This window comes from Salmo salar, chromosome ssa03 (assembly GCF_905237065.1).
Source record: "Salmo salar chromosome ssa03, Ssal_v3.1, whole genome shotgun sequence".
Lineage (NCBI taxonomy): Eukaryota > Metazoa > Chordata > Actinopteri > Salmoniformes > Salmonidae > Salmo > Salmo salar.
The window spans coordinates 54,458,488-54,476,353 of NC_059444.1; the positions used below are offsets into that span (position 1 = coordinate 54,458,488).

General features: G+C 42.9%; 1 protein-coding gene and 1 pseudogene across 1 annotated transcript; both read right to left on the minus strand.

Moving 5' to 3' along the window:
- Nucleotides 1-10,237: 10,237 nt before the first annotated feature.
- Nucleotides 10,238-12,515, minus strand: LOC106600895 (modulator of macroautophagy TMEM150B). Its single transcript, XM_014192653.2, has 7 exons — nt 12,277-12,515; nt 12,077-12,160; nt 11,836-11,895; nt 11,508-11,575; nt 11,221-11,348; nt 10,853-11,030; nt 10,238-10,560 (listed from the first exon to the last, which is right to left on the minus strand). The coding sequence occupies exons 2-7, from the start codon at nt 12,139-12,141 to the stop codon at nt 10,346-10,348; spliced, it is 714 nt and encodes a 237-aa protein (XP_014048128.1). The 5' UTR covers nt 12,142-12,160; nt 12,277-12,515; the 3' UTR covers nt 10,238-10,345.
- Nucleotides 12,329-17,742, minus strand: LOC123723964 (modulator of macroautophagy TMEM150B-like; annotated as a pseudogene).
- Nucleotides 17,743-17,866: the final 124 nt, after the last annotated feature.

Consider the following 17,866-nt stretch of genomic DNA (forward strand, 5'->3'; position numbering starts at 1 on the left):
ACGCACCATTCTGTATTTCTACATTATGACAAAATAGCTGCTAAAGAAAATGTGATTTAACATTTATATAACAGTGACATTCACATGATATCATTGTGAACTTTTCCTTTCCTGCTCGCTCAAGCCTCCCTCCAGTTGCCCTCCATCCTCTCTTTCTCTCTCTCATTCATTGTTAGCCAGCTGACAGGTGGAGAGATAGACAAAGGCCAGACTTTTCCTGATATGGTGACAGAATGCTACTGCCAAGTGTTCAATTCACACACAACACACCATTAGATAAACACACTACTACTCCATAAATAAGGTTGCAAAACATGGCCAAACTACCCAGTCTGTAAGACATATGTAATATATTTAATGAATTTACTTTTGTTTTGTGATTAAAAGATATGTTGTATACTGTAAAGGCTAAAAAGTATTCAGTATGCTGAAGTGAGTATAGGTGTCAACATCGGGTGTATGAGAGGCGAAGTCAGGTGCAGGAGAGAAGCGAAATGTAACCAAGCGCCCTTTATTATAGTTCCAAAATACGAGAGCACTACATAAATAAAAATGCTCTCAAAACCACGGAACAGAACCAAAGTAAAGCGCGTAAATCAAACACCACGAAAAACATGAAACAATTACACACAAAACATGATGGGAAACAGAGGGTTAAATACCAGTACATTGATTGGGGAAATGATAACCAGGTGTGTATGGAAACAAGACAAGACAGATGGATAATAGAAAAATGGAGCGGCGATGGCTAGAAAGCCGGTGATGTCGATCGCCGAACGAACAAGGAGAGGAGCCGACTTCGGCGGAAGTCGTGACAATAGGTCAGTGGACGGAAATGGCTTGATAGGGCAACCATGTGGTAGAATTAACTAAATACAGTCCAGCACCTCTAGGTCATCCTCACCCTGCAACATTCTGACAACATAATTAAATAGACCCCGTCTTTCAAAGATAACTTGTAAAAATCCAAATAACTTCGCAGACTTTCCTTGTAAAGGGTTTGAACACTGTTTCCCATGCTTGTTCAATGAACCCTAAACAATTAATGAACATGCACCTGTGGAACGGTCGTTAAGACTCTAACAGCTTACAGATGGTAGGCAATTAAGGTCACAGTTATGAAAACTTAGGACACTAAAGAGGCCTTTCTACTGACTCTGAAAAACACCAAAAGAAAGATGCCCAGGGTTCCTGCTCATCTGCGTGAACTTGCCTTAGGCATGCTGCAAGGAGGCATGAGGACTGCAGATGACAGCGCTACAGGGAAACAGGACGGACAGCTGATCATCCTCGCCGTAGCAGACCACGTTGTGACGGCCCTGAATTTTTCTGAACCGTCTCAGTGCTTCTCCTTCCAATAGGGCGCTTTCCCTTTAATTCACAATTAAATAGTGCTTCTCCTTCCAATAGGGCACTTCCCCTTTAATTCCCAATTAAATAGCCAGCATCAGCTGCGCAAAAGTGGGGTTGTGATGGAGACGTGAACGAAGATGTGTTCAACCCTCAGTTCCGAAGCTTCTCTCTTCCGTTTGTTTTGTTGCCTTTAAAAGTGTGCCTTGTAGCCTAATAGCAAGTTTACCCAGGATCGGATCCACTCTTTGCATCCGTGGACTACACCTCTCCGTTGTTCGTCGTGGCCTTTCTCCGCTGGAGATCTGTCGGCGGATTGGCTTGTCTGACTACAACCTTTTTGTATACGGTATTTCATTTGTTTTGTTGTGCTGTATACCGTGATGATTTATGTAGTTAGTTGTAAGTGAGGACGTATTAAGATTTGATACGCTTTATAGTTGTGTGGTAAAATATTTGTTATTTTGATTGTATGATTGATACTGGGTTTACGCAACACTTGTATGAACGGACAAACATTGCGTGACTAAGGTCACTTGAGTTCCCTGAACTTCTTTACCGTGTTGGACTCTTTTTCGGCCCGAGGTACAGGACATTTCTGGAGGAACCAGAGCTCATTATTTGTTACAGTGGGGGAAAAAAGTATTTAGTCAGCCACCAATTGTGCAAGTTCTCCCACTTAAAAAGATGAGAGAGGCCTGTAATTTTCATCATAGGTACACGTCAGCTATGACAGACAAAATTAGAAAAAAAATTCCAGAAAATCACATTGTAGGATTTTAAATGAATTTATTTGCAAATTATGGTGGAAAATAAGTATTTGGTCACCTACAAACAAGCAAGATTTCTGGCTCTCACAGACCTGTAACTTCTTCTTTAAGAGGCTCCTCTGTCCTCCACTCGTTACCTGTATTAATGGCACCTGTTTGAACTTGTTATCAGTATAAAAGACACCTGTCCACAACCTCAAACAGTCACACTCCAAACTCCACTATGGCCAAGACCAAAGAGCTGTCAAAGGACACCAGAAACAAAATTGTAGACCTGCACCAGGCTGGGAAGACTGAATCTGCAATAGGTAAGCAGCTTGGTTTGAAGAAATCAACTGTGGGAGCAATTATTAGGAAATGGAAGACATACAAGACCACTGATAATCTCCCTCGATCTGGGGCTCCACGCAAGATCTCACCCCGTGGGGTCAAAATTATCACAAGAACGGTGAGCAAAAATCCCAGAACCACACGGGGGGACCTAGTGAATGACCTGCAGAGAGCTGGGACCAAAGTAACAAAGCCTACCATCAGTAACACACTATGCCGCCAGGGACTCAAATCCTGCAGTGCCAGACGTGTCCCCCTGCTTAAGCCAGTACATGTCCAGGCCCGTCTGAAGTTTGCTAGAGAGCATTTGGATGATCCAGAAGAGGATTGGGAGAATGTCATATGGTCAGATGAAACCAAAATAGAACTTTTTGGTAAAAACTCAACCCGTCGTGTTTGGAGGACAAAGAATGCTGAGTTGCATCCAAAGAACACCATACCTACTGTGAAGCATGGGGGTGGAAACATCATGCTTTGTGGCTGTTTTTCTGCAAAGGGACCAGGACGACTGATCCGTGTAAAGGAAAGAATGAATGGGGCCATGTATCGTGAGATTTTGAGTGAAAACTTCCTTCCATCAGCAAGGGCATTGAAGATGAAACATGGCTGGGTCTTTCAGCATGACAATGATCCCAAACACACCGCCCGGGCAACAAAGGAGTGGCTTCGTAAGAAGCATTTCAAGGTCCTGGAGTGGCCTAGCCAGTCTCCAGATCTCAACCCCATAGAAATCTTTGGAGGGAGTTGAAAGTCAGTGTTGCCCAGCGACAGCCCTAAAACATCACTGCTCTAGAGGAGATCTGCATGGCGGAATGGGCCAAAATACCAGCAACAGTGTGTGAAAACCTTGTGAAGACTTACAGAAAACGTTTGACCTGTGTCATTGCCAACAAAGGGTATATAACAAAGTATTGAGATAGACTTTTGTTATTGACCAAATACTTATTTTCCACCATAATTTGCAAATAAATTCATAAAAAATCCTACAATGTGCTTTTCTGGATTTTTTTTCTCATTTTGTCTGTCATCGTTGAAGTGTACCTATGATGAAAATTACAGGCCTCTCTCATCTTTTTAAGTGGAGAACTTGCACAATTGGTGGCTGACTAAATACTTTTTTCCCCCACTGTATATTGTTATGTGTGGGTGATCATTTATGTTGGTAATACAACCCACGCAAAAGAATAGTTGTTTTTGAAGTTCTTTCCAATGTTTTAAGGGTTTATGAAAAGTGTATGTCCATCCTGACTTTTACATGAGTCCTTTGTATTGGTGTAGACTTGACGGACCAGATGGGACTCATTCCCTCCCAAACCAAAAGGAGAAACCAATATTTTCTCTGGTAGGCACAACCTACCTGGCACCCCTATAAACAATAACCTCAAGTCAAAACCGTTACAACGTGTAACAACACCTGCACAGGATCGGTACATCCGAACATCACACCTGCGGGACAAGTACAGGATGGCAACAACTGCCTGAGTTACACCAGGAATGCACAAACCCTCAATCCCTCAGTGCTCAGACTGTCCGCAATAGGCTGAGAGACGCTGGACTGAGGGCTTGTAGGCCTGTTGTAAGGCAGGTCCTCACCAGACATCACCGGCAACAACATTGCCTAGGGGCACAAACCCACTGTCGCTGGACCAGACAGGAGTGGAAAAAAGTGCTCTTCACTGACGAGTCGCAGTGTTGTCTCACCAGAGGTAATGGTCGGATTTGCGTTTATCGTCAAAGGATTGAGCGTTACACCGAGGCCTGTACTCTGGAGCGGGATCGATTTGGAGGTGGAGGGTCCGTCATGGTTTGGGGCGGTGTGTCACAGCATCATCGGACTGAGCTTGTTGTCATTGCTGTCAATCTCAATGCTGTGTGTTACAGTGAAGACATCCTCCTCCCTCATGTGGTACCCTTCCTGCAGGCTCATCCTGACATGACCCTCCAGCATGACAATGCCACCAGTCATACTGCTCGTTCTGTACGTGATTTCCTGCAAGACAGGAACGTCAGTGTTCTGCCATGGCCAGCGAAGAGCCCGGATCTCAATCCCATTGAGCACGTCTGGGACCTGTTGGATCGGAGGGTGAGGGCTAGGGCCATTCCCCCCAGAAATGTCCGGGAACTTGCAGGTGCCTTGGTGGAAGAGTGGGGTAACATCTCACAGCAAAAACTGGCAAGTCTGGTGCAGTCCCATGATGAGGATACTGACTGTTACTTTTGATTTTGACCCCCCCGTGGTTCAGGGACACATTATTCCATTTATGTTAGTCCATGTCTGTGGAACTTGTTCAGTTTATGTCGCAGTTCTTTAATCTTGTTATACAAATATTTACACATGTTAAGTTTGCTGAAAATAAACACAGTGAGAGGACGTTTCTTTTTAGATAAATATCAATTACACATGACACTGCAAGATGTGTTGTATATTAAATATGAATCAGGGGTCATTTTTGCATTACTGTCCTGCTAGCTGTGATACCATACATTGTAACATACATTTCACAGGATGTTGCTGAGGGAAGAGCGGCTCGTAATAATGGCTGGAACGGAGTGGATAGAATGGTATCAAACACATGGAAACCATGTGTTTGATGTGATAACATTCCATTTATTCCATTCCAGCAATTACTATGAGCCCGTCCTCCCCAATTAAGGTGCCACCGGCCGCCTGCGATTCCGATGAGACCGTTGGTGCTCTGGGTCTCACTGAGACCTTGCTTCTGCACAATGAGCTGGTGACATTCGATGTGATGGAACTCAGATCCAAACAGGCCAAAGAAGGACGTGACCAGAGCCCCCTCAGAAATGGCCACTTCCAGAGCGGAAGCGCAAATGAGAGAGTATGCCTATAGACACTAAGGAGGGAAAGGACAGTCAAGGAAAAGACATTGGTTTCCACGTTGACAGTATAGCCACATGATCTTCCTCATTCTGTAGAGACAGACTCTGATTTGATGGTGCTGCCATGGAATCAAAAACACTTCACCATACAACATAGCTAGGCAACAGCATATTCAACTCAACAACGTAAACATTCGAGGAACCATATGGCACTCAGCCAGACTGCAAAAACCATGGGGTCAAAAATCGAATCAAATCAAATGTTATTTGTCACATGCGCCGAATACAACAGGTGTAAACCTTACCGTGAAATGCTTACTTACAAGCCCTTACTTACAAGCCCTTAACCAACAAAGCAGTTTTAAGAAAAATAAGAGTTAAGAAAATATTTACTAAATAAACGAAATAAAAAAATTTAATAAAAGAGCAACAGTAAAATAACAATAGCGAGACTATATACAAAGGGGTACCCGTACTGAGTCAATGTGCGGGGACACCGGTTAGTCGAGGTAATTGAGTATGTACATGTAGGTAGGGGTAAAGTGAGGGGTCAATGCAAATAGTTCGGTTAGCCATTTGATTAGCTGTTCAGTAGTCTTATGGCTTGGGGGGAAAACGCTGTTAATAAGAAGCCTTTTGGACCTAGACTTGGCACTCCGGTACCGCTTGCCGTGTGGTAGCAGAGAGAACACTCTATGACTAGGGTGGCTGGAGTCTTTGGCAATTTTTAGAGCCTTCCTCTGACACCGCCTGGTTTAGAGGTCCTGGATGGCAGGAAGCTTGGCCCCAGTGATGTACTGGGCCATAAGCACTACCCTCTGTAGCGCCTTGCGGTCGGAGGCTGAGCAGCTGCCATACCAGGTGGTGATGCAACCAGTCAGGATGCTCTCAATGGTGCAGCTGTAGAACTTTTTGAGGATCTGAGCACCCATGACAAATCTTTTCAGTCTCCTGAGGGGTATTAGGCGTTGTCGTGCCCTCTTCACAACTATCTTGGTGTGTTTTGACCATGATAGTTTGTTGTTGATGTGAACACCAAGGAACTCTCAACCTGCTCCACCACAGCCCGATGAGAATGGGGGCGTGCTCGGCCCTCCTTTTTCTGTAGTCCACAATCATCTCCTTTGTCTTGATCCCGTAGATGGAGAGGTTGTAGTCCTGGCACCACACTGCCAGGTCTCTGACATCCTCCCTATAGGCTGTCTCATCATTGTCAGTGATCAGGGCACTATGGTGTTGAATGCTGAGCTGTAGTCAATGAACAGCATTCTCATGTAGGTATTCTTTTTGTCCAGGTGGGAAAGGTCAGTGGAGTGCAATCGAGATTGCGTGATCTGTTGGGGCAGTATGCAAATTGGAGTGGGTCTTGGGTTTCTGGGATGATGGTGTTGATGTGAGCCATGACCAGCCTTTCACAGCACTTCATGGCTACAGACATGAGTGCTACAGGTCGGTAGTTATTTAGGCAGGTTATTTTGGTGTTCTTGGGCAAAGGGACTATTGTGGTCTGCTTAAAACATGTAGGTATTACAGACTCGGCCAGGGACAGTGATTTATATAGCAGAAATAGTTTAAGGCTGAGCTGGTTAAGGAAATTTGGTGATGATCAGGATGGTGCAAATGCTACAGAGGGTAGCTCTGAGAGGCCCCACCCAGCGACGGGCTTTAGAAGGCTCGACTTTATAGGTGAGCCACAACAGATGTAGGCCATGCCCACAAAGGCCAGAAAATCCCTGAACACATGGATGCCAAACAACACTGATTGCTGAAAGATAGGGATAGAGTCCAGTCATAAGTCTATATTTTTGCACCTTAAAGGGGAAGTTCAGTATTCACAGCCCTCTAATTGCCAGGTGAACTGGTGAATTGCTGTGAATTGGTTTCCAACTAGATGACCTGACTCAAGTACCCAACTCTGCAACCAGGTACAAGGAGACCAACCCAGAGACTTTATGAGTCATTTGATACCCGTAAATTCCTGATGATGGAGATGACCACACAGCAGATAACCAGTACGATACTGGTGATGTTAAAGTTGCTGTTCTGACCATAGAGAGATAGAGGATGTGTGAGAGAGAGAGAGAGAGGGTGTGTGTGTGTGAGAGAGAGAGAGAGAGAGAGGGAGGGTGTGTTTGTGAGAGAGAGGATGTGTGAGAGAAGTTGTGAGGGAGGTGTGTTTGTGAGAGAGAGGATGTGTGAGAGAAGGTGTGAGAGAGGGTGTGTGTGAGAGAGAGGGTGTGTGTGTGTGAGACAGACAGACAGACAGACAGACAGACAGACAGACAGACAGACAGACAGACAGACAGACAGACAGACAGACAGACAGACAGACAGACAGACAGACAGACAGACAGACAGACAGACAGACAGACAGACAGACAGACAGACAGACAGACAGACAGACAGACAGACAGACAGACAGACAGACAAGGATAGAAGAGAGAAGGCTGTCGCATGCCAAAGACAGAAAATAATGCTGAGTATAGTGGTTTGAACTAACCTTGAAAGTGCTGAATAAATCCACTCACCCAAGACAGCACAGATGTTGCAGACCTGGGAAAAGATACAGCTCTGTGGATCATAGGTGCCACATTCACTGGAAGACAAATTCAAATTTCAATTCTCTACAGATACTGAGAAAGCATTAGGAGCACACTGTACCTTACACTGCAGTGGGAAAACTGAGGAAATAGTAGTTGCATCTGTTAGGGAAAATACTGCACCAGTTTAACTGGTCTGTGGTGGTGCCGATCCAAGATGCTGATTGAATAAGATGACTTAATTTGCCAATTGTCCACAATGTCCAACCAAAATGTAACTTCTGCTTTATCCCAACCCCTCCAAAACACACACATACATATACAGGTTGGAGCAGGGGGCTGCCACACTGGGCACCTATGGAACAGTTGTTGTGGGGGGTTAAGTGCCTTACTCAAGTGCACAACAGCAGGCAATAGCATCTAGGATTGGACAGTAGCAACCCTCCGGTTTCCAGCTCACTTCCCATCAGACCTGGATTCAAACTGGCAACCATCCGGTTGCTGGCACGCCTCTCTAACCACTAGGCTACCTGTCGCACTGCCGATTGAATAACTTTCCAGACGTAATTTAATTTCATGATGACAGAACAAGCTTTCGCGGTCATTTGTTGCTGTTTATCTGAGGAATCACTACTTGGTAACAAGAGAAAAAATATAAGTTTTGCTATTGGACTTTTGCTCTCTATGCTAAGTCATAGAATTCCTAAAGTTAATCTCCACTTAAGTTGGATATATTTGTGGCTACATGATTTGCGTACTGTAGGTCTGCGTTACTCTGGAGTCGTTAAACCCTTCACAGTGTTGTAAAGACCAGTGTGACTCCTACCTGATGTAGTGGAATCTCTCTGTGATATTAAAGGTCTCAGCGATACCTGGCAAGAACAAGAACTGTGTTTAGTATTTCAACACTTCAGTGAAACTCAAACCTTTTTCAGAACACACTGTGGAGTTTGACACGAACAAAATTGAGTTATTCAGTTAATGTGTTTTGTTTCTCGCTCTCAGAAAATACGTTTTCTGTGTCTGCTACTTGCACCAATAGTACTTTTTTATTAGACACTATTTCATTGTACATTAGCTTGAGATCTCAGTGACCACAGCAAACCAGCCGGTCAGATACACGCACCGCCCATACGCCCACAGTGCCAAACACCGCCAAGCCGATCGGAAGCAGAGCACAGGACCACCTTATGATCCACTTAGGTCACCTGGGAGAGATGAAACTAGACACCACGGTGTCATTAAATTATCCTCTTTGCTCTTCTAAGGATTATCTAATCATATATAGACACAAGCTATGGACTAAATATGTCTTATGTTCTCTACTCTGTTTTGGAACACAGAGAGAGAGTGTAATGTACTTTAAAAGTTCAAAATTGTAAACTGAAAGATATTTGCCACTCAGTTGGTATGATTCTGTACGTAAATGTGAAATTCCATTTAGTATGATATATTTAGGTTACATTATTAATGGAAAAAAAGCTCGTACAATATCATCCGAATTATAGGAGGCATAATATCATACATCTTACCCGGTCGTACAATAGCATACGAATTGAATGAGACCAGGTTGCTTGCTGCGCTGTAGCAACAACTTAGAATTATGGGGAGAATTTACGTTGATGGTTATGGAAACTAACTACAAAGGTTAGGATACTTTACATGAAAGGTTAGGAGAACTAACACGACAAAGGTTAGGTGAATTTATGCAGCAGGTTAGTTTTCAAGATCTGTAACTTTCAAAATACAGAAATCATCCCCGTATGAATGCATCATACGGGGATGATTTCTGTATTTTGAAAGTTACAGATCTTGAAAATGTGATTGCTGACAAGCAAAACATTGTGGGAATATGTTTACAATGAACTAATGAAACAAATACCAAAAGATCATTTTTGGGTGGAGTTTTCCTTAAAGTTTTGAATAAGGGTTAGGGGACGGGCTAACTAAAATGTATCAGTTGTCCCCTACTCAACTCAAACACGCAACCTTTGGATTGCTAAATGGTCGTGGATTACACACCCCACCCGACTGACCGAACTCCCTCCTTTTGTTTCTGTCTTAGTAGGTGTCATACGTCTTGGAGGTGCTAAGAAATTCATAAAGTATGTTTCATATGGCTCTGAGGCCAGGCTGACTTACATGGCCTGATGGTGCTACCATGTGGTAGAATGGACTAACTACAGTATAGCGCCTCTCTCACCCTCACCCTACAGTTTCCTGTAACAGTGAAAGCAATACCGTGAGACAACCTACAGAGAGAGAAAACATAGCAACCACCGCTGCTGTAGTCAAAAGATGAACAAAGATCCGAAAAATCACTCTCTATTTCCAATAAACTCAACAGAAGCCAACCAAAAAGAGGTTTAGCTAAGGAGATGCCGCATCAAAGACAGTAGTATTTTATCAAAGAAAAAGAGTAGGATTTTATTCAACAATAGGTTTCAAATATGTACACTTAAGTGGAGCTTCATCAGTCAGAGCTGAATGTTCAAATGTTCTATAATTATTAGATTACTGTTCTGTTGGCTGTACATTATGATCCCACCACCGTTGATGCTCTGGGTCTTGCTTGAGGCCTTGGTTCTGCACGGTGAGCCGGTGACAGTCGATGTGACGGAACTCGGATGCAAAGAGGCCAAATAGGACAAAGAAGCACATGGCCAGAGCCCACTCAGAAATGGACGCCATTGAGCGGTAGCCAGTATCAAAGAGTAGACCTATGGCCACTGAGGAGGAAAGGGGAGTCAAGGAGCACAACCCAAACAGGTGACAATGTCTAAAATATAGCGGTTTGTAGGGAGGACAAACAGTTTATGATATTATTTTTATGTGCAATGTTTTCACTGTAAATTCAGGTAAAGAAGCATGATTTAGGATTATTTTTTATCATTTACAATTAGCTGTGTTGACCCTGGGTCACCATTCAGCTGTGTTGATCTTGGATCGTCGAGCACTCCCCTTGTGCTCTCTCTCTCTCTCTGATTTATCTCAGCTGATAGATCTGATGTTAAAGGATACTGGTGATGATCAAGATGGTGCAGATGCTACAGAGGGCAGCTCTGAGAGGCCCCATCCAGCGACGGTCTTTAGAGGGCTGGACTTTATAGGTGAGCCACACCTGCAACCAGAAGTAGCCCAGGCCCACAAAGAAGGCCAAAAAAGCCCCGAACACATGGATGCCAAACAACACAGATTGCTGAAAGAGATGGATGGAGAGAGGAATGGTGGTGAGAGGGAAAGAGCCAGGCAGGATATTGTCAACCATATATCAGGGTATGTCAATATGGCATCTTTTTAAGGGAACATGCTAGGATTGGGACGATATTGGGATTCGTATGACGATAATACTGTAGTTATAGTATCCTATTGTAATCGTAAAGCAATACCCGAAAGCTGCCGAGGATGGAGATGCCCAGAGATGAGATGAAGCCCAGTACGATACTGGCGATGTTCACCTTGCTGTTCTGACCATAGTCCCTGACCTGCTGAAACCGGATCACCACAACCCACAGGACTGACAGAGATAGGGAGAGAGAGTAAAGAGAGAGGGGGGGTGTAGAGGAGGGTAGAGTGGGGAGGATAGAAGGGAGAAGAAGGTTGAGGTTACATACGAAAGACAAAGAACAATAAAGTGGTATGAACCAACGTGAAAGTGCTGAAAAGATTCACTTACTCAAGACAGCACATATGTTGCAGACCTGGGAAAAGATACAGCTCTGTGGATCATAGGTGCCACATTCACTGGAAGACAAATTCACATTTGAATTATTTACACATTTGGAAATGACTTGGTAATGAAATATTGACTTTAAAACAAATAGCCACCAGTGTGTCAATGGTATTGTGGCATTGTGGGCTCATTAACATTTCCCAGCATGTTTTGTTAGTGGTTATACCAGTTTAACTGGTCTGTGGTAGTGCCTCTATTGACATAGTCCAGATACAGAGTGGAATTCAGGGTAAACCCTTTACAGTGTTGTAAAGACCAACGTCACTCTTACCTGATGTAGGGGAATCTCGCTGTGATATTAACAGTCTCATTTGATACAGCGATACCAAACCTGGGAAGAACAAGCACTGTCGTTAGCATATCAATACTTCAGTGGTTTTCTGTTTGTTTTTTGCACTGATAGTAAGTTTCTTATCATCAACACCATCTCATTGTACCGTAGCATAAGTCCACACTGTTATTATATCTAGACAAGTAGCCGGAGAGAGCAGACCAGTCTGTTAGATACTCACACCACCCATATTCCCACAGTGCCAAACACCGCCAAGCAGATTGGAAGGAGTGCCCAGAGCCACATTATTGTTTACTTACTTCACCTGGGAAATATGAAACGACACAACTGAGACACCCAGATACACTTTAGCCCAATTTCAATAAAAAAGGGACAAAGGCCCTCAACTAAGGAACTCAGGAATCCATAAAAACATCTTACCCCAGGACATTTCACATGGTGACTATCCCAGAAAAAGATTTCTGCAATGATCTTAGATGATCACCTTCCTCAGAGCTTTAGACAGGAAACTGTCAGAGGCACCTTTAACCTGGTAACGGAGAGACCCAAGAATAGTCAAACAAAACTAAGGTTAATCATTGTATGTTGAAGTGAGTATAGGCTTGATGGTGCCACCATGTGGTAGAATTGAGTTAGTGCAGTACAGCACCTCTGCATCACCCTCACACAGAGATTCCTGTAACAGTAAAAGCAATACCATGTGACAACCAACAGAGGGACGAAACATAGCATCCACCACTGCTGCAGTCAAAACACTGAGGACATATTCTCCCCTTTCAACACAAACAAAGAGATAGGCTCTAGGTGAATAGATGCTGCAGACTACTTACCCCAAAGAAAATCTTGACCTGTATTTTCTGCAATAACACTCAGGGTTGACTGAGACATCATGTAGCATGCTGTCTTTCTAATGCAATGTGAAACAGTCAGTCTTCACCTTCAGCTCGATAACCTGGCTAAACGGACTGACAAAACAGAGCCTGAAGAAACTGCAGCGTTCTCCTTGGCGGGCAGCCAATCTGTGTGCCGATGTAACGGCGGAGGACCGGGTGTGTTCAGGAGGGTTGCAACGTTAAAAAACATTCAGATATAAATGCGTTACGTAGAACAGCTATCCTTATATGTCACATAGAATTAGGTGTCATGCCACGTCTATAAATTGTATTTCTATCTGCAACGTTCTTAATGCTTTTACCTCTGATTGTTTGTGTGAGAGGGTAGTTCTGAAGAAAATGAAGGGCAGCACAGCTGATGACAGCCACCCCCTGCACACAACACTCACCTAGAGCAAATCAGGAACGGGTGAGGTTTTTGGGAAACCCACACCCAAGGCTGCTTGTCCTAAGGGCTTGGACACACAGTGCTATATGCCTATTTAATCAGAAACACTAATAGGACTGAAAACAGATTTGGTACAATATATATCAACAATATGGACCTTTGATGCAAAAATATAGATTGTTTAAATGTTTGTAAAAAAAATACATCTGCTGTTTTAAAATGCAACATTTAAAAATATATTTTTTTAAATGACATGCGTTGCACCGGGAGAACAAATGTCATTTTTTTTTTTACATGACACACTCTGATGGAAGGCTCTATATTCTCTGTACAGTATGTTTAAAGTTACATTTTATTAAACATATGTCAAATTAAAAACACTTACAGTTATGTAAACCCTCATGACTTAAAAAAAAAAAAAAACTTTGTTGAAGTATGAATTCCTGTATCACATCACATTAAAGTTGATTTCAATTTTCATGGCAATAATCAGTTAATTCATCTTCCTCTAGATAAATACCGTAGATATGTTTCCAGTGTTCATGTCTTGATGTGCCATTGAAATAATATCTGTTGGTACAAAAATAAAACCAAAGGGGGAAAATCTTAGATCCGCTTGACTGAATAACAGTACAAGACAATTAGAATTGTGATAAAAACATTTTTATATAACTTTAAGACAATATATGCATTTTTTCAATACTTTCATAACATAATATTCAATAAGTAAATAAATAACAGTAATACAAAAGTTGTTTGTGCGTGTACAACAAAATGCTGGGTTGTTCGACCCAACTGCTGGGTTGCAGGCATTGGGCCACTTAGTTGGGTTGTTTTTTTAAAAGACTGCTGGGTTATTGATGCTGGGTCATTAAGATATGACCCTGCAGGTCAGCTAAGAAGACTGGAGTCATGGCTTTGTAGGGGCGTGGCTTTCCGATAGTTATTTTTTTGGCCACCCGTGAGCGTAAATTACATTCTGGTTCATGTGTTCTGTTGTATTGTTATCACATGTTAAGGTTAAACACTGACACGTTTGAAGCTTTAAAGAGGCTTACACAAGTATGTGAGTTCCCCAAGAGCTTATGCTAATACATATCCCAAAATATGGGATATCTCAATGTTGGGATGTTATATTCAAATATGTAATGTGCAAAAATAGAAATTTGCAGTGTACAAACTTAACATGATTAACAGAAATGACCTTTACTCTTACAGGTGGCCAAAAATCATTATTTGAAAGTCATGCCCTTAATAGGCCACGCCTCATGAAAATAACCTAAGGATTACATAAAAAAAAAGACCCAGCTGCTGGGTCAACCCAACTGATGATAAAAAAATAAACTAATGATGGTTAAATTAACCCATGTTTGGGTATTCACGCAACCCAACTAGCTGGGTCAAAATAACCCAGCGTGTATGTGTGTGTGTGTTTTTAGATGCTAAGCGATGAACAGTGTATCAATGCATGGTCATTGTCACGGTCTCATTGGCTGTACTATGAAACATAATCATTCTGACCACTCCATTGGTGCTCTGTGTCTTCAGACCTTGTTTCTGCACGGTGAGCCGGTGGAAGTCGATGTGACGGAACTCGGACCCAAAGAGGCCAAAAAGGACAAAGAAGCACATGACCAAGGCCCACTCACAAACGGCCGCCCAGATTTGTAGCTGGTATTATGAAGTATAGCCACTGGGGAGGGAAAGGCCAGGCAAGGAGCAACAACACAAACAGATGACCTGTCAATATCGAAACTATACAGTTTGTATACAGTCACATTCCCAGCTAAGTGTAGCGTCGCTGTACTGCCAGTCTGGTCAGGGAATATATACTACAGTCCATTGTTTGTGTGTCATATTTTCACTGGTATTCAAGTTAAGCTATATTTTGCATAAACACTGTTTAGCATGCATCAACAGTGAGTAATAGATGTGTTTTATCTTCCTACATGAAGAGACATTCTCTGAGAACGGCGGCGCCTCGATCCAGCGGTATGGTCTGTAAAGGATACTGGTGATGACCAAGATGGTGCAGATGCTACAGAAGGTAGCTCTAAGAGGTCCAACCCAGCGACGGTCTTTAAAGGGATGGACTTTGTAGGTGAGCCACACCTGCAACCAGAAGTAGGCCAGGCCCACGAAGAAGGCCAAAAACGCCCCGAACACGTGGATCCCAATCACCACAGATTGCTGAAGGAGATGGATGGGAGAGAAGATGGAACGAAGGAGATATTGTCAGCAATTGTCAAGGTATAACAATATGTCAACTTGCTATGTGTACATGCGAGGGGCGGAGGATATTTAAGCAATAAGGCTCGAGGAGGTGTGGTACATGGTCTGATATACGCTGTTCAATTAGCATTCAGGGTTCGAACCACCCGGTTTATAATAGGACTTGTATCACAATAATAATATATAATAGTATGCTGCCCTTTACAATAGTTTACACTGAATCGAGTTCTAAACGATACCTGAAGCTTCCGATGATGGAGATGCCCACACAGGAGATGAATCCCAGTACGATACTGGCGATGTTCACCTTGCTGTTCTGACCATAGTCCCTGACCTGCTGAAACCGGATCACCACAACCCACAGGACTGACAGAGATAGGGAGAGAGAGTAAAGAGAGAGGGGGGGTGTAGAGGAGGGTAGAGTGGGGAGGATAGAAGGGAGAAGAAGGTTGAGGTTACATACGAAAGACAAAGAACAATAAAGTGGTATGAACCAACGTGAAAGTGCTGAAAAGATTCACTTACTCAAGACAGCACATATGTTGCAGACCTGGGAAAAGATACAGCTCTGTGGATCATAGGTGCCACATTCACTGGAAGACAAATTCACATTTGAATTATTTACACATTTGGAAATGACTTGGTAATGAAATATTGACTTTAAAACAAATAGCCACCAGTGTGTCAATGGTATTGTGGCATTGTGGGCTCATTAACATTTCCCAGCATGTTTTGTTAGTGGTTATACCAGTTTAACTGGTCTGTGGTAGTGCCTCTATTGACATAGTCCAGATACAGAGTGGAATTCAGGGTAAACCCTTTACAGTGTTGTAAAGACCAACGTCACTCTTACCTGATGTAGGGGAATCTCGCTGTGATATTAACAGTCTCATTTGATACAGCGATACCAAACCTGGGAAGAACAAGCACTGTCGTTAGCATATCAATACTTCAGTGGTTTTCTGTTTGTTTTTTGCACTGATAGTAAGTTTCTTATCATCAACACCATCTCATTGTACCGTAGCATAAGTCCACACTGTTATTATATCTAGACAAGTAGCCGGAGAGAGCAGACCAGTCTGTTAGATACTCACACCACCCATATTCCCACAGTGCCAAACACCGCCAAGCAGATTGGAAGGAGTGCCCAGAGCCACATTATTGTTTACTTACTTCACCTGGGAAATATGAAACGACACAACTGAGACACCCAGATACACTTTAGCCCAATTTCAATAAAAAAGGGACAAAGGCCCTCAACTAAGGAACTCAGGAATCCATAAAAACATCTTACCCCAGGACATTTCACATGGTGACTATCCCAGAAAAAGATTTCTGCAATGATCTTAGATGATCACCTTCCTCAGAGCTTTAGACAGGAAACTGTCAGAGGCACCTTTAACCTGGTAACGGAGAGACCCAAGAATAGTCAAACAAAACTAAGGTTAATCATTGTATGTTGAAGTGAGTATAGGCTTGATGGTGCCACCATGTGGTAGAATTGAGTTAGTGCAGTACCTCTGCATCACCCTCACACAGAGATTCCTGTAACAGTAAAAGCAATACCATGTGACAACCAACAGAGGGACGAAACATAGCATCCACCACTGCTGCAGTCAAAACACTGAGGACATATTCTCCCCTTTCAACACAAACAAAGAGATAGGCTCTAGGTGAATAGATGCTGCAGACTACTTACCCCAAAGAAAATCTTGACCTGTATTTTCTGCAATAACACTCAGGGTTGACTGAGACATCATGTAGCATGCTGTCTTTCTAATGCAATGTGAAACAGTCAGTCTTCACCTTCAGCTCGATAACCTGGCTAAACGGACTGACAAAACAGAGCCTGAAGAAACTGCAGCGTTCTCCTTGGCGGGCAGCCAATCTGTGTGCCGATGTAACGGCGGAGGACCGGGTGTGTTCAGGAGGGTGCAACGTTAAAAAACATTCAGATATAAATGCGTTACGTAGAACAGCTATCCTTATATGTCACATAGAATTAGGTGTCATGCCACGTCTATAAATTGTATTTCTATCTGCAACGTTCTTAATGCTTTTACCTCTGATTGTTTGTGTGAGAGGGTAGTTCTGAAGAAAATGAAGGGCAGCACAGCTGATGACAGCCACCCCCTGCACACAACACTCACCTAGAGCAAATCAGGAACGGGTGAGGTTTTTGGGAAACCCACACCCAAGGCTGCTTGTCCTAAGGGCTTGGACACACAGTGCTATATGCCTATTTAATCAGAAACACTAATAGGACTGAAAAGAGATTTGGTACAATATATATCAACAATATGGACCTTTGATGCAAAAATATTGATTGTTTAAATGTTTGTAAAAAAAATACATCTGCTGTTTTAAAATGCAACATTTAAAAATATATTTTTTTAAATGACATGCGTTGCACCGGGAGAACAAATGTCTTTTTTTTTTTTTACATGACACACTCTGATGGAAGGCTCTATATTCTCTGTACAGTATGTTTAAAGTT

What these genes read in the sequence shown, in the direction of transcription:
- LOC106600895 (XM_014192653.2), bottom strand. Translation starts at nt 12,141, where the DNA reads ATGTGGCTCTGGGCACTCCTTCCAATCTGCTTGGCGGTGTTTGGCACT. An exon ending in ACTGTGGGAATATGGGTGGT is followed by an intron (nt 11,896 to 12,076) that starts GTGAGTATCTAA and finishes TGTTCTTCCCAG; the next exon opens with GTTTGGTATCGCTGTATCAA. An exon ending in CCATCCTCGGCAGCTTTCGG is followed by an intron (nt 11,031 to 11,220) that starts GTATTGCTTTAC and finishes CATCTCTTTCAG; the next exon opens with CAATCTGTGTTGTTTGGCAT.